The sequence below is a fragment of the Stegostoma tigrinum genome, chromosome 31, assembly GCF_030684315.1.
Source record: "Stegostoma tigrinum isolate sSteTig4 chromosome 31, sSteTig4.hap1, whole genome shotgun sequence".
Lineage (NCBI taxonomy): Eukaryota > Metazoa > Chordata > Chondrichthyes > Orectolobiformes > Stegostomatidae > Stegostoma > Stegostoma tigrinum.
The window spans coordinates 15,332,524-15,359,967 of record NC_081384.1 but is presented as its reverse complement, the minus strand read 5'-3'; the positions used below and the strand labels follow the sequence as shown (position 1 = coordinate 15,359,967).

General features: G+C 41.4%; 1 protein-coding gene across 2 annotated transcripts in view; it reads right to left on the bottom strand.

The window, feature by feature from the left end:
- The window catches only part of psme3 (proteasome activator subunit 3), a 32,912-nt gene extending 5,524 nt beyond the window's left edge, over positions 1-27,388 (bottom strand). Inside the window, exons 1-10 of one of the 2 annotated variants that reach the window (XM_048560434.2) lie at positions 27,294-27,350; positions 26,687-26,756; positions 23,506-23,538; positions 17,483-17,545; positions 16,720-16,827; positions 14,604-14,652; positions 4,857-4,969; positions 2,960-3,028; positions 1,150-1,217; positions 818-872 (exon numbers count right to left, since the gene is read on the bottom strand). In XM_048560434.2, the coding sequence (XP_048416391.1) occupies positions 818-872; positions 1,150-1,217; positions 2,960-3,028; positions 4,857-4,969; positions 14,604-14,652; positions 16,720-16,827; positions 17,483-17,545; positions 23,506-23,538; positions 26,687-26,756; positions 27,294-27,310 (645 nt within the window). In that variant the 5' untranslated portion in view covers positions 27,311-27,350. Of the gene's footprint in view, positions 1-817; positions 873-1,149; positions 1,218-2,959; positions 3,029-4,856; positions 4,970-14,603; positions 14,653-16,719; positions 16,828-17,482; positions 17,546-23,505; positions 23,539-26,686; positions 26,757-27,293 lie in introns of both variants that reach the window. The other variant, XM_048560433.1, reaches the window with a different exon arrangement.
- Positions 27,389-27,444: the final 56 nt, after the last annotated feature.

The window sequence follows — 27,444 nt, the reverse complement described above, 5'->3', positions numbered from 1 at the left end:
ATTGTTCTAAAATCCCAACTGGATCAATTCTGTCCTTTACAAAATGGAAGTCTGCCATCCTTGTCCGGTCTGGTCTTAATGTGATTTCAGACCCACACAATGTAGATGTTTTTAACTGCCCTCTGAAATGATCAAGCAAGTCTTATCATTCAAGGGCAATGAGGGATGGGCAACATATGTTGGTCTTGTTAGTCACACACACAAACCAAGAAGGGAAAAAAATCCCTAAAGTTAGAGCAGAGGCAGCCAAATTAACATTTGGGATGAAGACGGCCGATGTTACTGATACGGAAATAGATGGTTTCAGAGACACCATAAGGTCACCTGGCCGTCAATTATGTCACAAGTTGTGACGTTTAGTTAGAACTCAGATGGTTACCAGAGAAAGGAACAGAATTGATTGTGAGGTAGTGGAGTTTGTGGCAGGACCAAAGGCTTCAGTTTTTCCAATATTTATTCAGAGGAAACTTCCCCTTATCCAGTAGTGGATGTTGGATAAGCTGTCCAACAATATAGGAACAGAGGGGTGGAGAAAGGTGGAGAGGAATTACAATGCAGTGAGGTTAGTGTACAAAAGCATGCCATTGATTTCAGTCACAACATTATGACAAAATGCACCTACATCTCTCATCAAACTTTGAATGTGCGATCAAAGATTTTTGTAGAAGCTTAGAAAATAGCGCGATTAACTATTTGTAGATTTGTACGACTTGACAAAAGGAACCAATTGACTGGTTATGCATGTATTTCACTCTGGACATAACGCTTAATTTTAGTGGCAAATATACTTTCACATCAAAGTTGTACTACCACTTACCACATGGGGATACTTAGCTACTTTGGACACCAATTTTGCTCTTGTTATGTAGTATCTGGAAAACCACAAATACATAAATGTGTTTTATAATTTGAGTTTTGTTGGCTTGTAGAACCAGAAAGCTGGGCATCATTTACATTTTTAACACTCAAAGATGATACTAGTTATACTCCCCATCAATTAACAAACTAAACAATTAATGTGAAGCTTCTAAAAAGAGTTGGAAACATTAAACAGAATGCATTTGATTTAAGTGCGCATTCTAAAAAGTTCTAATATAAATTAATGGCTAAGTCCAGATAAATGAATTATACATGAAAGTCCACACTCACCGGGAGATCTGATCCAAGTATGAAGCAGCTTCACTTTCAACTGTTCGAAGTTCTGCAACAGTTTCTTCCTTTAATTGAATGTGGGAAGGGAAACAAAAGGATTGAACAAGTGCTATGGCAATATAGCTGCAAAGTTTGTGCAAAGTATTTACCTTGACTTGCCAAAACTGAATTACTGTACAAATCATTTAATATTATATTAGTGGATTTTCAAAACTGCTTTAGAAAATCTCCATTTCAAACTGGATTCAGTCATTTATTCTGTCTAATGTTCCCTCAAATTCTAATATGATAATATGGGCAAGCAAGTGATGGTTCACACTGGTATTGGTGAAAGACCAAGGTTCTTTCAATCTAAAACAATACCTTTCTGAAGTAGACTGTTGATGGCACAGTGCTAATGCTCCTAGCTCTGAGCCAGAAGGCCTAGGTTCAAGGTCCCACCTTCCCCATTCATGTGAGATAATACCTCTGAATAGGTTGGTTAAAATATCTATAATGAACTTTAGTCAAGCTGAAAAATTTGTTATAATTAAAAAAAGATTTATCCGAAAACACTGGCTTAAAATAAGCCCAGAAGAAACCAGCGGCATATTTAAGTTTGTAGCAGTTTTAGTGAGACTTGGCACAGAGGATTTCAGCTTTTTCCATAAACACACTTAACTTTAACTTTCAGTGACAAGACTGGTATTGAAGAGCAAGAAATGTTGGCAGGTCCAAAAAAACAAATGCAGTCTCTGAGAAACAGATCCAAGTACATCACCCAACCCGGCCGCTCAGGTCAGCTTGTCACATGGCGAACTGTGCTCATTCATACGTTTGAACAGCTGAGATTTTCTACTTTACGTTTTAGTTTTCCAGTGTTCCATCAGGAGCACTTCATACTGGATTCTTGACTACGTTTGATAGTTAAAGAAATTAATCTAATGCAATAAATGAAGTGATAATAAACCAAGGAAGCACTGTCAATGATAAACAGCTGATATGAAACTGTTCCATTGAAATATAACGTGCACATATTAACTACCTAATGCACTCTAACTGAATGCATATGTAGATAAAATAATCAGTTTCAAAATATGCCTACGCAATATGTTGCCCTATCTCACTTATTTTCTTAGCGTAACAGGCCAAGCTGAGAAAATGATAGAGCACACTGAAGTGGACAAAAACAAAAGTTGCTGGAAAGCTCAGCAGGTCTGGCAGCATCTGTGAAGAAAAAATTCAAGTGTTAACGTTTCGGGTCCAGTGACCCTTCTGCAGAACTCAACACTGAACTGGGCCTAATGGCACAGGCATTTGTTCAAAGTTCATTATAGATGTGTTAATATAGTCATATGAATGGGTAAGGTGGGACTTGAATCTAGGCACATTTGGCACTTGCGTTTACAAGCAGCCCAGGCTGAGGTGAAGGCAGCCAAATCCTAACGGCAGCAAATTCCTTGTGAGAAACAAGCCTGGATGCTCGCAGGAGATGCTTTTATGAAGCTGCATTTCCACAGAACAAAGCTACCCACAGTTCAACAATCAGAACAGTAACCAGAGTACAGGAGATTGTACTCTTACATAGTTGCAATTATGCAGAATACAGTGACGTTTACCATACAGCTGGTCGCACTGCATGATTTGACAGTGCATGATGCTGATACGCAGATAGAGAAGCAAGGCCCTCCAATTCCAGCTAATAACTCCCAGCTTGATCAACAGGGTGAGGAACAAGATCCCTAAATGCAAAATAAATAGCAAATCGAGGGTGTAGGAAATAAATGTGAGGAAATTGTAAACAAAAAAGTGCATGCAATGATTGTACCTGAATAGAAACGCCAAAGTTGTTGCCATCTTCTATCCTTGGTATCAGTAGCTGAACCCACATTTTAACCTAGGGTATGTTCAAAATAACTGAGAATGACACAGTTGTACAACCCACACACACGGGAAATGCAGATACCACGTGAATGACGACACTACAAATACAGCTTTTGCATCTGGAGTCATTATTTTTATTCTCTCTCATACACAGTAATCCCATTTGGGAGAGAGAAAGAATAAAATGTTCTCTTGGCTTTGACCACTGAGTTCTTGCCAAAATCTGTTTGCAGATTTCTACGCATTTAAAGCTTGGAAAGAACTGGTGCACATGGTTCTTTCTTGCAGCCAAATCAATAAAGTTTGTTTTCTTTTAGCTTATTAAATATTGCTATAATTTCTGCATGCTGCTTTCATTGAGAACACCTTTAGCTACTTAAAAACACATTTCAAGTTGCTTCTGCAGGCTTCATATTTACATAACTTAGTATTTAGTGTTAATTTACATAGAATAAGGTCAGACATGAATTAAGATTCTTTACCAAATGAGTCAGATAGTTAGAAACCAATCACTTTTTGTAAATGAAACTCAACTTTTGTTTAAACATATATGATGGTTCTAACTCTTCAGGTAGTTAATAAATCCATGGAACTCCATACATGGCTGCATCCCTTAGTAGCATGGATCTCAAGATGCACATTCTTCTCCAGTCAAAACTGCCCCTGAACATTGTTACATAGTCAATGGTTATAGAGTCAATTTCATCACGCAGATCATGGTGAACATAACTGTCTACCAATTAGAGGTGTGAAAGCTCTGTCATTGAAATCAATCTATTCAGAAATTGATCGATATCTTGAGGCTATGACATTAAGACACATGGAGGTAGTGTGTGCAAGTGGCACTGAGGCACACAATTATCTGTGACCTGACTGAATGGTGAAGCAGGCTTGACAGTATGGTCTATCCATGTTTTATGAGGCAGAATGGGGTTGGAGGGGGTGCATTGACAGTCCCTACACATTTTAACCTTAGGCTGCTCAATTTCAATCCAAATAGAGTTGGCCTCTCCTCCTTGCTTTCCATTTAGATCCCATATTTTTTCACCTGTACCTTTACAGTCCTATAGATCTGGGAGGACGTTTTAAATATTTTTGTTTACCTTGGGGCCTATTTACTGGTTTGCCATTTCTACTTTTCGCCTCTTTGCCACCAGAATGTTGACTCCTTACTCCTTGGTGCCATCACCCCGTATGCATCTTGTCTAAATGAACAATATTTTAGGAGATGTACGTGGCTGAATAAAGTCAAGATATTCCAGATGAAGATTAAAAATAACAGACAAGAAGAGCAATCGGCAAGAGTTCCAAATGTTCATTTCCAATTCGTAAGGCAGTACCAGGAATTTTATCCTATTATCATATACACCCTGAGTCTGTATCTGCTTTGTGTTAGTATTGGAGGCAAGGTTCCAAATTCACACTGGGAACAGCAGCCAGAATGAAAGGTTCTTCCACGTGACAGCCTCATTTGAATAGAACAGTCCTGAAGGTACAAGACATTAAATTTTAAAAAAATGAAAAATTAGGTGAAGCAAACTTCATCCAAGCTACAACTATGTTTTCTCAGTTCCACGTCAGTTCTTAGAAGTGCCACTAAAGAAATGGTAGGGACATCTTTTCCACTCGAGATTTCTAACATGGTTTTTTTTCCTCCAGCGGAGGATATGTCTGATGGATGGAATTGCTCAACATCATTGAAAAGTTACTCCTCGTGGGGCCATGCTTACACTCACCTGCACCTAAATGCAGAATTGTTGCCTTAAGTCACCGTCAAATTTTGCTAACTGCACAAAGCCGAAGGCACACCAGAATGACAAGTTGCAAAATATGTCACTTACTGTGTTACACTTCTCCATGAGTGTCCTGATTTCTGGTTTAATTTTCTCAATCATCTCAACCAGCTGCTGGTTACTCTTCAGCATTCCATTTGGAATTACAAACACCTTTGTTCCTATCATTGAAAAATGTAACAAAGACCACGAATCAATCAATGCAAACTTTATAGAGGCTGAAAACACACAGCACGTTTGTCAAAATTTTAGATTAAGACATTAACTTTGGGCATTGGACCGTTACCAGATGCCCTAATGCCAAAAATATTAAGAGCTCAAAGGCTGTCAGATTTTCTGAACACAGCAATTTGCACTTTTAACTCTTGCAGCAATTCTAAGTCGCAAAGTCTGAATGACCGAATGCCAGCTGTGAACAATCTCTGTTGAACTTACCGCTACGGTTTACTGGCAGGGACTTCATCAAGACTGCACACTGAAAAGGCATGGCACACTACTACCGCCCCCCCCCGCCCCTTCCCCCACCACCACCACCACCCCCCCAGAGGTGGAAAGAAGGGGAAATAATGTGGAGAGCTTGCCGTGGCGAGAAGGTGACCACCTTCTCACCAGCTTACTATTTAAGGTCGGGGTGATAAGGTTCATGGGTGAACTTCATGACTTGCCACCAATTAAAGTCCTTAAGTGGTCACTAAATAGCCATGCAAAGGCCTCAACTTGCCATCTGGTGTTATTGGTTCCATGGTGCCCTGCTGCTAGATTTTTTTTGGTGGGGGGGTGGTGGATCTCCATTTGTTCCAATGTAGAGGTGGAAGAACGGATGGAAGGTAAAGGGTTTGGCCTCAAAGTCAGAAACCCTGCCCTTGTCTCCAACCTTCCCCTCCCTGACAGTCATCCTCCTCAGCACAAGAGTATAAAAATGTACTTATCATCTTTTCAAGGGATATATTTATTCCTCACCCCACTCCACCACTGACGTGTAGGCCTCAACAGAGATAAGGCCCCAGAAGCTTCTGGGGACCCAGGCCAGCAGTGCAGACGCCTGAGATTTATCGAGAAACTCAACACGCTGGTTTATCAGCTGTTACAATGAGCTGACTGCTGGAGGAGTGCATGTGTTTTCTTGGTAAGTGAGGGTGGAGTACTCATTGCCACCTACATGCTCACACCCATAAAAGAACAGGAAAATCCCTCCCAAGGTGGCCCAAAATCAATAAAATACCATTTCCAACAAAATTACAAAGTTATAAAAGCAGTGAAATTGTACTGATAAGAAATATAAAGTACATGAACTTAAAGAGAAACATTCCAGATATCCTAAGACATTTCACAGTTCCTCCCCAATGATTTTCCCACTAGTCTCATGTTCATTAGCTATTTTCAAAAGCTTTTTTCATTGTTTACAGTTCTTTTAACTGATAGTAAACTTAATATTTTCCTGTTTTTCAGCAGAGAATACTCGTGTGCAACACCAAACATTAAGCACCAAAGTATGGCTTCTTCAAATCTGTCCAAATGTCTGTTAACAGGTATACTATCTACAATATCAGAGAATCTTCTACCTCATTTCTCTCATGTTTGCCGTGAGAGACAACATGAAACTGTAGAAAATGACGAATGCTGGTACTCACTGGGAACTGGAGTAAACTGGTTTTCATTCAGGATTGGTTACACACAAGGAAAAATGTCCCATTTGCACGACTCTGATTAAATTGCTCTACTACATTTCCTACTCCCAACTCAAGAGCACTAACAAAAAAAAAACACGAATAACCTCCCAGGCAACTGACCCCCCACGGACACAAGGCCCAATGTCTTCGACACAAGGTTTTAGTCACTCCTCCTAATTAATGGATAATGAAATGTCATTAAACCTGAAAAGTTAATGCTGTTTCTCTATTCATGAACATTACCTGATTCGTTTTACATTTATTGTGACCTAAAGGTCCAGGAGGCCACCAGTAAACCCAGTGTTCTATGTCAACTGCACAGCGATCCAATCAGATCCATATCATCACTAGGTTCACAAGGTCAATTCCTGGAATGGCGGGACTATCATATGTTGAAAGATTGGAGCGACTGGGCTTGTATACACTTGAGTTTGGAAGGATGAGAGGGGATCTGAGTGAGACATATAAGATTATTAAGGGATTGGACACTGTGGAGGCAGGAAGCATGTTTCTGCTGATGGGCGAGTCCAGGACCAGAGGACACAGTTTAAAAATAAGGGGTTGGCCATTTAGAACAGAGTTGAGGAAAAACTTCTTCACCCAGAGAGTGGTGGATATATGGAATGCTCTGCCCCAGAAGGCAGTGGAGGCCAACTCTCTGGATACTTTCAAGAAAGAGATAGATAGAGCTCTTAAAGATAGTGGCATCAAGGGTTATGGGGATAAGGCAGGAACAGGATACTGATGGTGGATGATCAGCCATGATCACAATGAATGGTGGTGCCGGCTCGAAGGGCCGAATGGCCTACTCCAGCACCTATTGTCTATCACTCTATCACAAAAGTTTTTCAAGTTATTTCCCTCACGTGCCTATCCAATTTTATTTTGAAATCATTCAGTACCTTTGCTCCCAAACCCTTGCAGTGAGTAAGTTATGTCTCCTGTTAAGCTTGAATCCATTCTACTACTTGTTCTGACCTCAGTCATGAGTCTAATAAGCAGCAACTTATTGAAGATATTTTGAAACAGTTTCCATTTTCCATTTACGGAGAATTGATAAAAGGCTGCTGTGATGCATGTGTGCGTACACACCATAAATGAAATGCAGCCTGGAATACAAAGTCTGCATAGCTGTCAGTGCCCTTTTAAACAACTGCAAAGCACAAGTTGTCTTTGCTGTTTCTTGAGGCTATTACCCCTGAAAAGCTGAACTGCCGTCAGCCAGGAAATTAAAAAGGAAAGTGTTCAGATTAGTTACATGCCCCCTAAGGGAGACCACAGATGGGAAAATGACAACAGAATGCAAAGAGTCTTTTAAAACATTGGAAAGGAAGCTCTACCTAAAAACATAAACAAATTAACGCTTTGAAGGCTACTCTCAAGGTCTCTGCATACATGTGCTTTCATTTCTTTGGGCCTTATTTACAATTAAGTTATAATGCATGTGAGTTTAAAAGCTGCATTCCTACTTTATGCATGTGGACACAGTACTCCATCTACTGGTGGCATTGGCCACTCGTACAACCATTTTAAAGATCCACTCTCTCCACCTATCTTCTTTACTCTCCATCTTCGGTCCGCCTCCCCCCCTCTCCCTATTTATTCCAGTTCCCTCTCCCCATCCCCCTCTCTGATGAAGGGTCTAGGCCCGAAACGTCAGCTTTTGTGCTCCTGAGATGCTGCTTGGCCTGCTGTGTTCATCCAGCCTCACATTTTATTATCTTTGAATTCTCCAGCATCTGCAGTTCCCATTATCTCAAAATATATTTAATCTGATGCACTACTCTAATCTGCTCTTTGGTCCTTCTATTGACGTCCGATTAAAGTTGATCAAACATCAAACCCGCAGACAAGGGTGGCGCAGTGGTAGTATGGCGCACTGACCTCTACATCGCCGAGGCCAGACGCCAACTCTCCGACACCACCTCCTACCGCCTCCTCGATCATGACCCCACACCCGAGCACCAAACCATCATCTCCAACACCATTCACGACCTCATCACCACAGGGGACCTCCCACCCACAGCCTCCAACCTCATTGTTCCCCAACCCCACACGGCCCATTTCTATCTCCTTCCCAAAATCCACAAACCTGTCTGCCCTGGTCGACCCATCGTCTCAGCCTGCTCCTGCCCCACCGAACTCATCTCCACCTATCTGGACTCCATTTTCTCCCATTTGGTCCAGGAACTCCCCACCTACATCCGTGACACCACCCACGCCCTCCACCTCCTCCAGGACTTCCAATTCCCTGGCCCCCAACACCTCATATTCACCATGGACGTCCAGTCCCTGTACACCTGCATTCCGCATGGAGATGGCCTCAAGGCCCTCCGCTTCTTCCTATCCCGTAGGCCCGACCAGTCCCCCTCCACCGACACTCTCATCCGCCTAGCTGAACTCGTCCTCACACTCAACAACTTCTCTTTTGACTCCTCCCACTTCCTACAGACTAAGGGGGTGGCCATGGGCACCCGCATGGGCCCCAGCTATGCCTGCCTCTTTGTAGGTTACGTGGAACAGTCCCTCTTCCGCACCTACACAGACCCCAAACCCCACCTCTTCCTCCGGTACATTGATGACTGTATCGGCGCTGCCTCTTGCTCCCCAGAGGAGCTCGAACAGTTCATCCACTTCACCAACACCTTCCACCCCAACCTTCAGTTCACCTGGGCCATCTCCAGCACATCCCTCACCTTCCTGGACCTCTCAGTCTCCATCTCAGGCAACCAGCTTGTAACTGATGTCTATTTCAAGCCCACCAACTCCCACAGCTACCTAGAATACACCTCCTCCCACCCACCTCCTGCAAAAATTCCATCCCCTATTCCCAATTCCTCCGCCTCCGCCCCCACGATAAGACATTCCACTCCCGCACATCCCAGATGTCCAAGTTCTTTAAGGACCGCAACTTTCCCCCCACAGTGATCGAGAACGCCCTTGACCGCGTCTCCCGTATTTCCCGCAACACATCCCTCACACCCCGCCCCCGCCACAACCGCCCCAAGAGGATCCCCCTCGTTCTCACACACCACCCTACCAACCTCCGGATACAACGCATTATCCTCCGACACTTCCGCCATTTACAATCCGACCCCACCACAAGACATTTTTCCATCCCCTCCCCTGTCTGCTTTCCGGAGAGACCACTCTCTCCGTGACTCCCTTGTTCGCTCCACACTGCCCTCCAACCCCACCACACCCGGCACCTTCCCCTGCAACCGCAGGAAATGCTACACCTGTCCCCACACCTCCTCCCTCACCCCCATCCCAGGCCCCAAGATGACATTCCACATTAAGCAGAGGTTCACCTGCACATCTGCCAATGTGGTATACTGCATCCACTGCACCTGGTGCGGCTTCCTCTACATTGGGGAAACCAAGCGGAGGCTTGGGGACCGCTTTGCAGAACACCTCCGCTCAGTTCGCAACAAACAACTGCACCTCCCAGTCGCAAACCATTTCCACTCCCCCTCCCATTCTCTAGATGACATGTCCATCATGGGCCTCCTGCAGTGCCACAATGATGCCACCCGAAGGTTGCAGGAACAGCACCTCATATTCTGCCTGGGAACCCTGCAGCCATATGGTATCAATGTGGACTTCACCAGTTTCAAAATCTCCGCTTCCCCTACTGCATCCCTAAACCAGCCCAGTTCGTCCCCTCCCCCCACTGCACCACACAACCAGCCCAGCTCTTCCTCCCCCCCACCCACTGCATCCCAAAACCAGTCCAACCTGTCTCTGCCTCCCTAACCGGTTCTTCCTCTCACCCATCCCTTCCTCCCACCCCAAGCCGCACCCCCAGCTACCTACTAACCTCATCCCACCTCCTTGACCTGTCCGTCTTCCCTGGACCGACCTATCCCCTCCCTACCTCCCCACCTACACTCTCTCCACCTATCTTCTTTACTCTCCATCTTCGGTCCGCCTCCCCCTCTCTCCCTCTCTCCCTATTTATTCCAGTTCCCTCTCCCCATCCCCCTCTCTGATGAAGGGTCTAGGCCCGAAACATCAGCTTTTGTGCTCCTGAGATGCTGCTTGGCCTGCTGTGTTCATCCAGCCTCACATTTTATTATCAAACATGACGCACTCTTTTTACATCCATGTTGTTGCTCTCTAAACCCATAACTTTGTCTTTGAAACCCTTCCATTAGGTTTCTGCAGCTGCCGTAGAGTCATGCTGCACTGAAACAGACCCTTCGGTCTAACCAGTCCATGCTGACCATAATGCCAAACTAAACTAGCACTTGGCCCTTGTCCCGCCAAACCTTTTTTATTCATATATTTATCTAAACTATCTTTTAACAGTTGTAACTGTAAACCACATCCACTACTACTTCTGGAAGTTCATCCTAAACACAATTCACTCTTTTTAAAAAAATGCCCATCGTGTCTTTTTAAAATCTTTCTCCTCGCATCTTAAAAATATGCCCCCCCCCCAGATTTGAAAACTCCCACCCCTAGTGAAATGACACCTGCTATTCACCTTACTGATACCTCTCGCGATTTTATAAACCTTTTTAACGTCACCCTTCGCCTCCTACACTCCAGTGAAAGACGTCCCAGCTTCCACTTATAATTCAAACCTTCCATTCCAGGCACCATCCTGGTAAAGCTCTCTGAACCCTCTCCAGCTTGATAATATCCTTCTTATACAAGAGAACCAGAACTGCACACAGTACTCTGATAAAGAGCAGACAAGAAGAGATCCACCAACGTTCTGTGCAACTTCAACATAAAATCCCAAATCAAAGGTCCAGGGAATGAAGGCAAGCATGTTAAACACCTTCTTAACCTGTCCATATGCCATCCAGGATTTGCCCAGATTTTAGATTATCCACCAGATCAATCGAAAGTGGCAGGTGACAAAGATAAGCATTTTACTTCCAAGTTTCTAAACTGGTCTGAGGTTGTTTCATCTTTCGTGGTTGAGCTCAGCAATCCTTCTTAGACACCTGCATTAACCCACGAGATATTCTCAGCAAGAGAAATACCTGGTATTTAATCCCCATTCTTAATATCATATCTTCAGAGTGAGGGATTAAAAATACCTTTCAGTGGGCACAATGATTTCAAGAGTGCATTTAATATAAACACCCATTTAACCATTCTTTATATTTCAAAGAGTTTGCAATTATTCATTACTTTCCACCAATTCACCATGCTCTGTGGACTAAGAGTAAAATAATATTCTGTTTTTTGGATATCCCAGATTTGGACTACTGAATCTGCAATTATGTTCCAGCGAGTTTTGAGAAGTTTTGCAATTATGTTCGTTTGTCAATGGGGACAATGCCTCTGCAACTTTCTACATCTGTTTGACATAATTCAATCATTCTCTCTTTGGTCACTAACTGAAGCTGAACATGATAGTATGTAACTGTCGCCACTTCACCACCATGGTCTAACCTTTTAAACATTGCCCTGACTGCTCTGCATATCCCTGAAGGTGCATTTTGCTCTTTTAACACTACTGTCTTTGCTTAATCCAACCCATTCTAACCCTTAGAGCTTTCTAATCAAGGGTGAATTACTACTTTTTGGTCTCGTGAAATATCTAATCAGTAGTGTGTGTGTCTGACCGACATTATTCACAGTCCTTAATTAGCAAACTGCCTTATCATGGATTCAAAGCCAAATATCACTTCAAGTGAGTTAATGCAGTTCCCACAATATACAATTTTGATCTATATATGGATGATAATGATATGACAAATTTACAACAACAATGCCTCATTTTATCACACAATTTCTCAATGTAACTTTTAAACTGACAACTATCTTTCCAAAAGTAATTCTTCAATTTTATCGCACTACTTGAATCAAAATGTCCTCCCCACTGAGTCTGTTCAGCATCTCTTTCTCTCTTCCAACAGAAATGTCAGCATTACACAAATGCGAAGTAACTAAGATACACAAAAGGTTTAATGGAGATGGCATAACGTTTTTGTGCTAAAATGACTGTGTGAGCAAACTATGCAACTTCAGACAACAAACTTCTGCAGCTCAGAGCTCCATAATACAAAACGCTTTGCTCAGGCTTAAAAAGGCAAATTTAAAAAGCAAATTTTCTTTATAAAAAGTAATCAATACACAATTATATAAACATGTCAAGATATCTGCCCAGTGATGATTAAATTTAGAAGTATGAATTAAGTACCTAACATTAAAACTCAAAACACTCCTGTCCTTATGCGAATGATTTTGGATGAGCGGCAAGATCAAACATTTAAAGGGTTAAAACATCTGTTGACTGCTATTCTTGGAAAAATACCATTTTTTTGAAAAATTGTTGGAGTGCACTTAATGGCCGACTGATTCATTACAGATAATCGTCATAAAATCCCTACAGCAGAGAAACAGACCCTTTGAGTCAACAAGTCCACACTGATCCTCAGAGCATCCTACTCAGACCCATCTGCCTATAACCCAGCTAATCTACACATCCCTAGACATGGTGGGCAATTTAGCATTGCAAATATACCTAACATGCACATCTTTGGACTGCGGGAGGAAAACAGAGCACTCACAGGAAACCCATTCAGGCATGAGGAGAATGTGCAAACTCCACACAGGCAGTGACTTGAAGGTGGAATCAAACACGGGCCCTTGGCACTATGAGGCAGCAGTGCTAACCACTGAGACACCCTGCGTTATTTGCAATCAGAATTTTCTTTTGAAAACTGTTGGATAATATAATTTGGCACAGTGGCTGTACGGTCAGCACTGCTGTCTCAGTGCCAGGGACTTGGGGTTCGATTCCAGCCTCAGGCGACTGTGTGGAGTCTGCACATTCTCCATGTCTGCGTGGGGTTCCTCCGGGTGCATCGGTTTCTTTGGACCACAGTCCTGAGATGTGCAGGTCATGCCAAACTGCCCATAGTGTGGAGGCTAGAAGTATTATGGGAAATGCAGAGTTACAGGAATAGGGTGAGGACAGTAGGGGGATTGTCTGCCGAGGGTCAGTGTGTACTAATGATCTGCTTCTACAACTGTAGGGATTCTAATAATTTGCTGTATTTTGTTTTTTTCAATTCCTAACTGTTACTGATTGTTTCAATATATGAAACTTGGCTGTCTGGGCAGTGTTTGAAAACTACACTTACAATACCAACCCACAGACTAGCTTGCCATCAACCTCTATACAAGCTCACATGCAGAGAATGGTGAGTTATTGGAAGTTTGCTGTCACATGTCCAACGCTTGTGCAAGTAACAGTCAAGAAAAGGAGAACAAAATTCCATCAGCTAGATAGTACTTTTTCTGCGACTGCGGTGTAAGGCCATAAGCATTTAAACAAATAGTTATAATTACAAACAAAAAGATTATCTGGACCAGAACGTTGCCAACAATAAATACTGCCCCTCAGGCCAACTTCATTAAAAAGCAGTTATACAAACAAACTGAAGTCAGAAATATGCTATTTTAAACAAGGTCTTAAGTTACATAAACAACAGAGAATAATTGTGCAACAGGAAGTTACATGGTTGGGACAGACAGGTTATTTTCTCAGCCAAGTGTTAAAATAGGAATCGCGGGGAGGATTTTTTTTTTGCTTCAGTATCTCTGATTCTAAGTAAGAACGCCCTCTCACTGGAAACAACTATTGAAGCGACATTCCCGTTGGCAGCCTTCTGACTGGTTACTGATGAGTTTCTGAACTAGCAAGCTAGTCTCAGCCATGAAGGTGCTCTTGGAGTTGTAAAGTTAAAGGACTATTTCAGAGGGGCCAAACCAGTAGGATCCTTGGACTGCAAGGGAAACTACATTAGTGAAAGTGTTGGTGCCAACAAGACAGCATTTGCTGCCAGGGGCCCCCTCTTTGGGGACTGGAGACTCAAATTCTGACGGTTGCCACGGCCTGCAACAGGAAGGCTGCTGTCAAAGATGTGGTATCTGTTGCGCACGCCTGGACATGGAGTGTCCAACCTAAAAATCTCTCCAAACCGGGGCTATGTAAATCAGCTGCCCTCTTCCGCTTCCCACGCTAATTCAGAAGATGGACTGAGCCACTTTGCAACTATTCCCCCCGTCCCTGGAAAATTCAGCCTTTGGCTTCAGAAAAGGGTCATGATGATAAACTATTAACCCAAATGCCCAGCTCCATGCATGCATCCTTTACCTGGACAATTACTTTCGCCATCTTCCAGTTTTCTCTTCTTAATGTTGCGCTGAAATTAAAGAAATATTTAAAATCAAATTCCAGCATCAGGGAAGGATTAAGTAAGGGATATAAATTGAGAACAAAAGAGTCAGCAGAAGCCAAGGGGCCATAAAGCAGATGTTAAAATAGCTTAAAAGACCAATTACATATATACCTGAAAATCAAAAGGAAACACAAAGTGAGCAGTGAGGAGACAATACTTAAACATAATTGCAACATGCAAGAGGCAGATTGTAAATTGAAAGCAAAAGGGCTGTCTTAATGTGGTTTTCTTAAATTGTTCTGTAAAAGTTCTATTATGTTCCACTAACGCTCCTTGTCTTTGCTCATCAGTTCCTTGGAATTGCTCTGCTCATTCTTGCAGTACTCCCTCTTATTTGTCTGGGAAGGGAATACTAAGCCAAGGGAGAAACCTCTGCGAAACAAGAAACCAGCTCGGCAAGCCAACCAATCTCAACACTCACAATCCAAGCTACAAATCTTTTCAAAAACCTTAGAGGAACCTCCTCATTAGTTGAGAGTGTACATTCATTTTGGCTGATTGAATACCTATTAATACAGTGGAAAAGTTACACTGCAAACTTTTGGGTAAAGCAAAAATTTAAGGTCTACATTTTAGGAATGCAACAGGAAGATTTAGAATTGCACTAAATGTTTTGCTTTGGTTCAAACAGAGACAAATGATGTGAGGAAAGGTCTTTTAATTTTGATAACCAAGTAAAAGTCGATGAAAATCTAATTTCCATTAGTCATGAATCCAATTCACAAATCTGCCAGTAATTCATGCACAAATGGGCAACATCATTAGAAAATCAAAAATGGTGGCTAGTGTAGGAATACAATAAAAGGAGGAAGAGCTGTTTGAAATTTACACTTAGGCATTTATTGAAGAGGCAAATGGGAAGCTTTAATCCACACTACACTGACCGAGGATTGCTCTTATGCCAAAATTGGGAAAGCTCTCAGTTTCAGCTGCTGACCAAAAATTTTTAAGGTGAGGTTGGAACACTTGAGAAGTAAGAGATTGTTCTATTTGTTGATGCTTCTGTTGGAGTATTGCTTCAATTGTTGTTCCCATAGAACTCCCATACAGTGAAACACTCTGCATTCAACAACAATAGATAAAGTACAAAAAACGACAGCTCAAGAGATTTCAAAAAACTGACAGAACACCAGGTCATATAACGGGGCCCGGGGGGGGGGGGGGGGGGGGGGGGGGGGGGGGAGGGTTTAACAAAATTATCGTTAGTTGTAATGATAATAATATAAGTGCAGCATGGCTGACATGGGACTCAGTTTGTAGGCATATGATGTTAAACATGCAGCAGAATCCTTGTGCATTATACCAAGTTATGTTGTTGCCACAATCTTAAAAATAAAACATGTACACAAAAAAAAGATGGCATTTATACTCTAAATTGTGCACCTCACAAGGGCTTCTATAATTTCTGAAAATGCTGGTAATGAGGGGGAAATCAGGAGATAGTTACCTCTTTGATTAAAGTGTTATACACATCTCAATGCAAAGTGACCCGTTCATTCCAAACATATGCATTGTACGAAATGTGACAGGCAGCCAGCTTTTACATCCTAAGAGCAGTCAGGCCCTGACAGATTTACACAAATGATACAGGATCCAAGCTGGACAATCAGTTATTTTGTTTTTTATGATGTCTAAGTTCCTATAATTCTCGGCCTCCGAAAGGAATCAGATTTCAAGCCTTTCTTCACATTTTAACAGAAATGCTAGAAGTTAATTCAAATTTGTCAGCTTTCAGTCAGAAAAGTCACATGACACCAGGCTATAGCCCAACAGGTTTATTTGAAATTACAAGCTTTCGGAGCACAGCCCCTTTGACAGGTGAAGTTTGAAAGCTTGTGATTTCAAATAAACCTGCTGGACGATAACCTGGTGTCATGCGACTTCTGACTTAGTCGATCCCAGTCCGAAACTGGCACCTCCACATCAGGTCAGCTTTCAGGGTCAACTGCTCAGTTCTTCAATTTGATTTTGTTCACAATGACTATAACTGTCCCAAGAGAGATCTTGCATATCCTCTTTTGAAATACTCACTGCGCTATCCAAGCCATCATGGCTGTTGGTCAGCATTATAGGTTCTGGCACTGGCAAATTGAGGTCTGAATGAATAGTAGCCAAATCTGAAACATTCAAGAGGGGTTCCTAGAAAGAATATATCTAGTGTTAGATACATTTACATAAGTAAAACCCAAAAACAGTGCATCATGAAGCCAGTCAGTGCAAACACAGCAATAGTGCAATTTTTGAGAGATAAAGAAAATAAAATAATTTCCAATGTATTGGTTACAAACAATAATGAGACACTTCCAATAAAAATATCAAAAAATGTGACTCTCATTACTTTGCAAATTAAAGTGTCCATTATAATACTACCCATAAATAGAAAGACCTCCAAAATTTATCTTCCAACACATTCATGGATGAGTTATATTGTTCTGTACAATAACATTATTATTTTCCCAATACAATAATGAAAAGATATTGACAAAACTAACTGGAAATGCACAAGTCATACAGAGAAATCTGAACACAAAACTTGTCATTCTTGGATGGCAGTTATTGTAGATCTACACATTCCTGAACACTAGGTTTTTTTTCATTATGATATTCATCTATAACGAAGCAATAAATTTACAGATCCCTCATTTCCAGCAAGGAAGGCAGTTTAGAGCTTTCAGGTGGAGAACGTTGTCGCCTTACGCCCAATCCAGAAGCCTTTTGAGTAGAGGCTCTGGGTTCGGTGAATTTATCCTAAGATCATCAACTTATTTATATCGAGTAAATAATTGAGTCTTACCTTTAGAAAACCATCTAGTTCCAATAACTTCTTTGGAAAGAAACTTGCAACCAAGTCTTCTGCCTGAAATGCAAGACATAAATGTAAATCAGAAAAATTTTACATGGAATTGGCTGTTCCCATAAAAGCAATACTCTTGCTGGATAACTAATCTATTATAAACCATAATGGCATATGGAAATTCTCACAGGAAAATTATTTATGGTGGAGGCATAACTGTAATGTCACAGAACTGGAGGATAATGCCTTTTGGCCACAGGCCGATGGTGAAATTTGAATCAATAAAATCTGGAAATAAAAGCTGGCCTGAAGGTAACCACACAGCCACTGTTGAGTGTCATAAAAAACATCTGGTTTACTAATGTGCTGTCCCCTACTTGGCCCATTCTGTATGTAAATCCAGATCCAGCAATGCTGTTGATCTTAAAATTGCCCCCTGAAATTGCCTAGTAAGCCACTCAGTCGCATCAAACTGCTACGAAGTCTAAAGAAAGAAGTGAAACTGACAGCAATCCTGGCATCAACCTAGACACCAGAAACGACACCAGCAAACACAGCTTTGTCAGTCTTGCACTGGCTTCCTTACCAACACCTGGGGACAAGGGCTAAAACTGGAAGAGCTATCTCAGACTAGGTAAGCAACAGCCTGACAATCATACTCACAGGACCGTACCTTATGGACACAATTTCAGAGATCACCATCGCCATCCCTGGGTAGGTATTGCCCCACGAGCGGGGTAGGCTCGGGGAAGTCAGCAGTGCAGTGGCATGCAGTCAAGAAGAAATTGCCCCGAGTGGTCAACATAGCCTCCGGATATCAAGAAACTTACTGGCATCAGGTCAGAATTGAGCAAGGAAACTCCTGCTGACTATCATCTACCACCCACACTGAGCTGATGAAATCAGAAATTGTTGAACACACTTGGAGGATGAACTGAGGATAGAAAGAGCGCAGAATGTACTCTTGTTGGTGGACTCCAATGTCCATCAAGAGTGGTTCAATAGCACTATTACTGACTGAGGTGGTCAAGTCCTAAACAATACAGCCACTAGAGCGGATCAGCAGAAAGTTGTGAGGTAACCACTGAGGCAAAAATCTACTCAACCACACCCTCACCAAACTACCTTCCACAGAGGAGTCTGAAGAGTGACCACTTCACAGTCCTTGGTGTGAAAACAGCATTTGGCGTAAGGGTACAAAGGCACCTGAGCAAAGCTCATGTCAATGGGAATCAGGAGGATACTCTCTACTGGGCGGAATTATAGCTAGCACAGAGGATGGCTGTGGTTGCTCGTGGTCAATCATCTCAGTTACAGGACATCATTGTAGCAGATCATTAAGGTAGTGTCCTCAGCCCATCCATCTTAAATGGCTTCAACGACCTTTCCCCTATTATAAAGGTGGGATGTTCATTGACGATTATGCAATGTCTAGCATCAGTTGCAACACATCAGAACCGAGTGTGTGCATTAGTTGGGAAAATCTGAAGCCTTGATTAATTCATACCTGATTTAGCCTAACTTAGGTTGTAGCGAGCATTAAGTAGAAATCGACTGTTCAAAATCTATAGGTGCTATACTTAAGCACAGTTTCTTATTCAAGGCTTGCAGGAAAAGAGATGATTAATTAAATATTAATTGAAATTGGGTCATCATTAAGGTACAAGGCAGTTCATTATTATTGGGAACATATACAAGTTGCCAATGTCATGTGACTTAGTCCTCAAGTGCAACTTGTAATAGAGTGCTGATGTTGATACTCTTCAGGTCAGCAGAGGAGAAACAAAGGTGTTTGATTGCTTTTGCTTAAATAAAGCAACTGACTGCATGTACGTCTAGTCTTTAAAGTAAAGATTTTAGTTGATATTTAGGTCTTAAATCTTTTTCTCTTTTCTTAAAAGTAGCTTGTTAGGTCTAAAATTGATTCTGACAAAGAATTACAATAAAAGGTAAAAGGTAAACAGCAGGAATACTAGAATGATTAATTAATAAGTGAAATAAAACATGATAGAAATGGCAGATCAGGTTATAACTTGCTGCTACTTCAGCATGTGGAGCTGTTGGACTCCAAGAAGTTTCAGCGTAAACACGTCTGTAGAAAGTGCTTGCAGCTTGAACTACTTTGGTTCTAAGCTGAGGAGCGGAAGTCTGAGCTACAAGACATTGCAGCACCTCAGGGAAGGGGCAAGTCACCTGGACATTTTGTTCCAAGAGGTGGTCACACCCGAGACTAAGTCATTCAAATATGGTCTGCGATCAGGAACAACAGCATATGACCACAGATGAGGCAGGTATGGGAAAGTATTTGAGATGTCTTGTTCCCTGTAAGTATCCATCAGTTATTAAGTTCTTTCAAGTTGTGTGGATGAGACTGTGGATACACAGAGGATGAGTGAGCTGACCAAGGCATCATGATACATTGAGTTATTTAAAGTAAGGGGAGATAATGATAAAGCAACAGTGGTAATAACAGTTTAATCACGTGGGGAACATAGGATTAGAGACATAGAGATGCTGCTCACTGTAGCCACAATTGAGCTACGGCTGTGCCTGGAGCCATGTTTAAGGACATCCTCAGGGCTGGACAGGAAATAAGAGGAGGAAAGGAGGGATGCAGTTGTCGTCATCCACATTGGTACCAACAACATTGACAGACCTAACAAGAAAGATCTGCGTTAGGAGCCAAATTAGAAAGCAGATCATCAAGATAATAATCTGGGATTACTACCTGTGCCACAGACAAATCAGCGAAGGGTAAATAAAAGCATGGATTTAAATGTGTGGCTCAAACTGGTGTAGTAAGAATAGGTTTGCATTCATAGGGCACTAGGTCTAGTACTAGGGTTGAAGGAAACTATGCAGAAGGGCCAGGCCACACATCAATTGTGCTAGGACTGGTGTCCTAGTGAGCAGAATAATTTGGCCTGTAGAGTGGGTTTTAATCTATTTGGATCCTGGGGTGGGGTTAGTTCAGAAGACGGAAAATGTCGACATACTAAGCAACATGAGACAGTAAGCATTGCAGAACAGCTTTTTAGATAACGATACCGAGGGTGAAATAGCAACAAACAGGAGCGTGGAAACAGTTAAATAAAAGGCTGCAACGTTAAAGTTAGTAGATCTATCCTTCCAGAGAACTGTAAACAGCTCCTCGTGGGACAGAGTAACAAAAATCCCAAGGCCAATGGAAACTTACCACTTGTCATTACAAGGGATGATAATGCATTCATATTGCAGTGCACATTGGCCTCTATCATGCTAGTCCACTCTCCATGTTCTTGGACTTGGGCATAAACATGGAACGGACACACACAGTCTAGTGCTATGACCTCCTTCACTGCCCACTGCACAGACCTGTTGATGTTCACTTTGACCAGACTAAGGAGCAGGCCCACGATCCATCTTCTTATCTGCCAAAACCTATTGTGCATTAGGCGCCCATTGACAAGGAGCAGTGGGCTGAAGTACAGCCAAAAATTTAAGCCACCTCTTTAAAAAGGGTTACAAAATAAAACATTCAGAATACATATAAAAACAGTCTGGCACGCAGCACTTAAATTTGTCTTGCATGGCGCTGCTGCATGCAACATTCTTCATCCCAGACTCCTGTTGGAAAGAGGAAGGAGCCTCCTTTTAAGGGAGCCCTCCATTGGGTATTGCCACTTCCAGGTGCAGAACATTATACCAAGGCATGTCCGCACAGCAAACAGAAAATCCCTCCATGCCCATTTGAAGGGGACAGGATGAATTTCCTCAGGAGTGCTCAATTGTGGAGTACTGGAACCCAAGGGAGAAATTAGTATTTTCTATATTTCAAGTGAAGTCCCGAATAATAAGCATCACCTGTCAGTCCAGAGATACTGCATACACAAAAAACAATACTCCAACAGCCTTCTTTCTGAAAAGGCACACGGATAAATTAAACAAAATAAACTTCTACCACTACAATTTTTCTTTCCTTTTGGTCAGCCCATCTTTTATAGTATGTTTTGGGATGGTCCAATCAAAATGTAAACAAATGATATAACTTTAAACATAATTTTTTGATTCTATAACCAACAGTAATAATTGATATTTCTTATGGAGGTAATTACCATCTCTCCAGACTCAATGTCCACGAAGAAACTCCTAAGTTTAAAAAAGCTGCTTTCAGCTTCATTCATTGGATTAAGAGGTCTTCTAGATCCATTACATGTCAAAATAGAAGACCATCATCTATTGCAGCCATAACTCTGATATTGCTAGATAAATACACTAGTTACCTTTCAAGTGTAATAAAGCTAGGCTTGTTTCAGTTGCATTCAAGATGCATACACATTTCTTAACTAGTAACTTCCAATTATCCTTTAGTTAACATTTTAAACTTTAATCTAAAATTTATAATCCTGAAACTATGTTTTCTAAAACTTATGAATCACAAACAAGATTTTCAGAACATAAACAGAACATTCAAGCCATAATAGAGCAACAGAGTAAATATTACTTTATTCTTATATGTCTTACTTACCTCCTCCAAGGTTCAGCGTGAACAATGGCACATTTACATACTATAGATCATGTGTGTCTGTAGTGTTTAGTTTTGGCACAAAGATGAATATACCTCCAATATACGTTGAAAGAGAAATCTTAGAATATATTGAACGCTTATCAGAATGACGCAGTCACCTGTCTCAAAAGGCCACAAGGTGACCCAACACTGTATCAACCATGCCAACTCAACCATCTTCAAACTACAACAACGAAGGTTTGACCGCAAAGACCCCTCAAATCAAACAAAAAGCTTGGAGCGCGAGTGATTGTTGTTAGAACACCTGGACTTTGTATAATAGATACGAAAGAGTGCTAGAGAAATTCCATCAGCAATAACTCTTATCACATTCTCCAGATTCAGTGGGAGGTCTCTCAAACAAAAGTCACTTTCTTTCTTGAGGACAGTTCTACAAACACTGAAGCAAAACTCCTGTAAAGTTAACTATGAGGGAGACAAACACAAGCGTTGTCAAGTACGGTCTCGCTACCAGGTCATTTTCACAACTCGTCTGGCTAGCCTTCCAGAGAATGATGAAAATGCTACAGATGCACACAAACCGTCCTTGAAGCACAACAGCGTTGACATTAATGACAAGAATGTTAAGGCAAAGCTGCAGCCGAGGAGGAAAGAAAAAAGTAAATCCTGCACGTTGGATGCTACGAACTCATGGGTCATTCTATCCCATATGCCCAGACATTTGCCAGTCGAGAATCTTCCAGTCACTTGAAGATCCTTGGCAGAAACATATGCCAGCAGTTGGGAAGAAAATTTTGCCTGTAGATGCAAAGGATGAGTCTCCTGCTTACAAGGACTCCAACACCCGGTCAGCTCCATCTTTAGGGGTATGATTGTGATTGTGATTATGACCCACTGTCACCTTAGAGCATGTACCATTGAGAGATTAGGCAGGCAGCCAAGTCTAGTACATCACCACTGGTGTCCTATAATGATCTGAAAATAACTTAGCAGTCTTTGGACAAATCACCTGCTAACTTTCTGACATCTGCTGGGAGGTGTCCAGGATTGAGTTAGGATGTTCCATCAACACATTGTCAAGATCAGGGGCTCAGTAAAGGCTAATCCATGAAGAAATCAGATTGATCTCCTATATTTACCACCACAGGACGATATAACCGGTGGCCAGCACTGTGATACCTACTGCTTCTCACCCAAATCAAGAGAACAGCATAAGGGACATGGTCTGAAAACCTATACAATCCTCATCTATCCTATCAATGCCAAAAATTGACCCACAATCCCACTGGTAATACCACATTAGAATAAACTCAATTTGGGTTTCTATATGAAGTCAAACAGGAAGTCAATGAATAGCTACATGCCTGTTTCCAATTAAAGGTTAAAGCAGGGCTCTGAAAGTTGATGTTTTACTCCCAAGAGAAGCAAAGCCAGAGGGAAACCAAGTGAAATTATAAATAACAATTTCACATGCAACTTTTGTTTTCAACATTTTGTAAACCAAATTGCTACTTACTTCAGCAGTCATTCGCTCCCTGAAAGCATCCACCTAAAACAGAAAATAAAATCTATTTTGTGGCTAGTGTAATTTGAAAAACATGTCACAACAACACAACAATTTTCTAATAGGGTTTTCTGGGCCCTATCCCAATCAATGTCAGTCTTCCTTGAGACTTCAGTCAAAGGAAAACAGCAACAAAATCATTTAGTCTCTAGAGCCTGCTCTGCAATTCAATTAGATCACATCTGCTCCATATACCCACCTTCTCTTCACATCCCGTATTACTTTTGGTTAACAAAAAAAATTGTAAACCAATCTCACATCTGAAATTAACAATTGACTAATATAACTAGCGAAACAGAGTTCCACCCTATCAGGTTTTGCACATACAAGTCTTCCTTAACTTAACTTCTCAAATGCCCACCCTTAATTGCTGATTGTGCCCAAATCCCAGACACTATCTAAACAATGGAAAAATTTTCTTTGTTCTTTCACCCATAATACCTTATAATTTTGATCAAGTCATCCCTTAATTATTTGAAATTAAAAGGAACTCAACCCCATTTTCCTTGTAATTTAATCCTTGAGTCCAGGGATCATTCTGATAAATCAAATGTTATACTCCCTCCCAGGTAACGCGTCATCCCTAAGAGCTAACATTTAGAACAGATCACATTAGTCCAGATGTGATTTAACAGGAGTATGTACATTGCAGCATAACATTGCCCACCTTGCTGTGTAGGCTCTAGATATAAAATGTTGGCATTCCATCAGCTTTTTTTATTACTATCTGCACCTGTCCATGACATTTATGCTTGTATGTCAAACACCATTGCCCGAAAACATTTGGGACTTCCAATATTTTTAACAGTTTAAAGGACAATTCAATCACTACTTCACCATTTAGAAAGTACTGTGCTTCTCATTATCCTTTTAGATCCAAAGTCTTTAACCTCAGATCTGCCTGCACTGAAATGCATTTGTCACAGTTTTGCTCGCTCCCCTGATTTATTAAAATCGCTTTGATTTTGTTAAGTCTTCTTACCCCAATTTACAAAAGAAATAAAACCCCACATTAAAAACACTGTCTTTACTAAAGGTGCCGGCAGAAGGCTGACACCCATGAAGACTGTGCTGAATGCTTAACTTGCTATAGCCACATCTCATTGATGTGATTTCATCCTTAATCATTGTGGGAATGGCCTCCTGCCTACCATTTCCCCTTTCTTTCCTGTATACCTTATAACCCGTTATTTCGATATTAGTCTTCACCTAGTCAATTAATTCTTTTGGAACTTTGGGGATCGAACCGGTCCATTGTTCTTCTTTGTATAAGAATTCTGTGGATGCTGGAAACTTGAAACACATGCAACGAATTCTGGAGAATTTCAACAGGTCTGGCGGCATTTGAGGAGACAGAAATCAAATAAATGCTTTGAGTCAAGCATGATTCTTCTTCAGAACCTTTTGATTGTTGATATCTTCCAGAAGGGAGTTCATGCATCCCATGAAATACAGCAATATTTTTGGATGTCACCCATAAATCATTTTGATCATCACTGCAGTACATGCAGTACCTTAAAAAGGTACCCTTCTGAACAATTTAGCATACACGCTTTGTAAGAAGGATTCAGCTGATTCTAGAGTAAACAAATGTAATATTGCTCAAAATATAATAAATGTAACATCAAGTGTAATTAAAGGATTAAAGTAATTTGTAGAGGCAGTGTTGAATAGATAAAACTGTGAATAGCAAAGACTTCTGCAAACTTGTACGTTGATCCTAACTTGGCTGTAAGGCCAACAGTGGAGTGACAGAATATTAAAAGTGGAATAAGTTTGAGTTGACAAGAACCAAATACAATATGTCTTTTAAATGTTGTAAATGTAAAACATTCAATATTACAAACAGGTGACAGTACATTAAGGGACTGAATTTAAATTTTTTGTTTTATAATATCCTGTGATGGATTAGCTCTTTGAATGTTGACTTAGGATGTGAACTTTATCACAAAACCTAAATATAGAACCATCAGCATTTAAGCATGGTAGAAAAGGTACAATGTACTAGTCACTACTAATAAATATTTCAACAAGATAATTGGAAGTCTAAATATTTTTCAGTAGATTAGAAACTTTAAGCAATTTAGCACAAATTTGTCTGGATTTATTATACCAGAATTCTTGAAAAAAGGCCGAGACTTCTAAATGTTGGGGATAGGGAATGGCAGCTGAGGAAAAACCACTATCAGTAATGACCAGTCCTACGCACAGCCATCTTCTGGCCACGAATAACCTCTTGATGCATTTCTCATCAGCTGTTTACTTTTAAAAATGCTTAAAAAAATAGCTGTATTATTCTTAAGTGGTTCTGCAGGTTGAAAGTACATGAGAACAAATTAGTACTTTATAGATATTTTTAATGAACATATTTCACTATGTTATTATACACATCCGAAGTCAATGGGGTTGGGCCCAGGCTTCCTGGCCAAGAGGTGAGGACACTATCACTGTATCACAAGAGTCCCCAGTTAGGTATATATATATATGTTTATGCCACATAATCAGACATATTTGCAGTTAACAGTCTTCAAAAATATAGAATTGTTCTGAGTGTTTATGTTCATAGAATCTTTTCCAGACTATTTTTAATCTAAGCCATTAAGTATTTCCTTCTGTCCTTCAGTAATAGGTTTCATGCTCTGATGACTTTACAGATGAACAATCTTCTAAATTCTTCATTGGATTTATTAGTGATTAACTGGTCCTCTAGCTTTAGACCTCCCCAACTGCCTTACAACCTTCCTCAATTTATGCCTTATCTTGTTCTATGTTCTCGCCACTGCATCACATCTACATTCCAACTCGCATCCTCTAGTCTTTCAAATCTTAGCTCTCACATCAATGGGCGCTAGAGTCATTAACCACATACCACTTCATTTCCCAGTTCACAAATATATGGTTAAAATGTCCACGGTGGTCAACTGCATCTCAACTCATTATAGGAGAGACTATTGAATGTATTATTTAAGAGTTACATTTTGAGGAGACTCCAGATGAAGTGGGGAGGTAGAATAAAGGTGAGGAAGATACTGATGTCATTTGTGCAATAGCTAGTTTGAGCATAAAAGAAACAGAAATGTTCTCTCCCCCACATTCCCAAAGCAGCCATACTTTTAAAAAGCTTGAAACTTACAGTATCAGATTTAGTTCCATGAACAGGTGCCTGGTTAGCAATGAAGAGCTTGCTTTGTTGGCGGGGGGGGCTGGAAGTGAGAAAGAAGGACACATCTAACTTTAACAGCGGTATGGACTCTCTCCAGAGGCTGCCTGAACTTCTGAATATCTCCAGCATTGTTTTTGTTTAGAAAAAAAAGTACAACCTACTCGCAGCAAGACACAACGCGTGCTGCTATTCCGAGTCAATGCGAAAGCCACAACGTCTGAGTTGAAAGCAGGCAGCCCCCATACAGCAGGCCGCCCTGAGTCACATGTAAGGCTTTCTAAGACCTCGGCTAGGGGAAGGCTCGGGGATGCAGGCCGGTGGATGGATTGCTGGGGTTGGGTTAACCGGACGAGTTAATACCCTGAACCTGCCCCGGGGCGGTGGGGTGGAATTAGGAGGTGAAGCCGTGGTCTAAAGCCTTTTTCGGAAACAACGAACGGGGTTTGTGTTTTTTGTGTGTTGATGGGTCAGAGAGGGGTAAGGAACGGGTGAAAGATGGGGAGAGTGTAGAGAGAAAAGTTTAAGCCGCCGGGTAAGAAGCAGGCGGGAATAACGCCGGTTCTGGACCGACCCCTACCTTGGTCCTGAGCGCATTGTCTAGCTTCAGCAAGCCCGACATGTTGCAAAGAGGCAGCGCGAGCCCGGCGCCTGACGTCAGGCGCCGCCCTCCCATTGGCTGCCTTCATGTAGCAAAGCGAGAAGTCGCAACTCAGTCCGGAAGTGAAGGC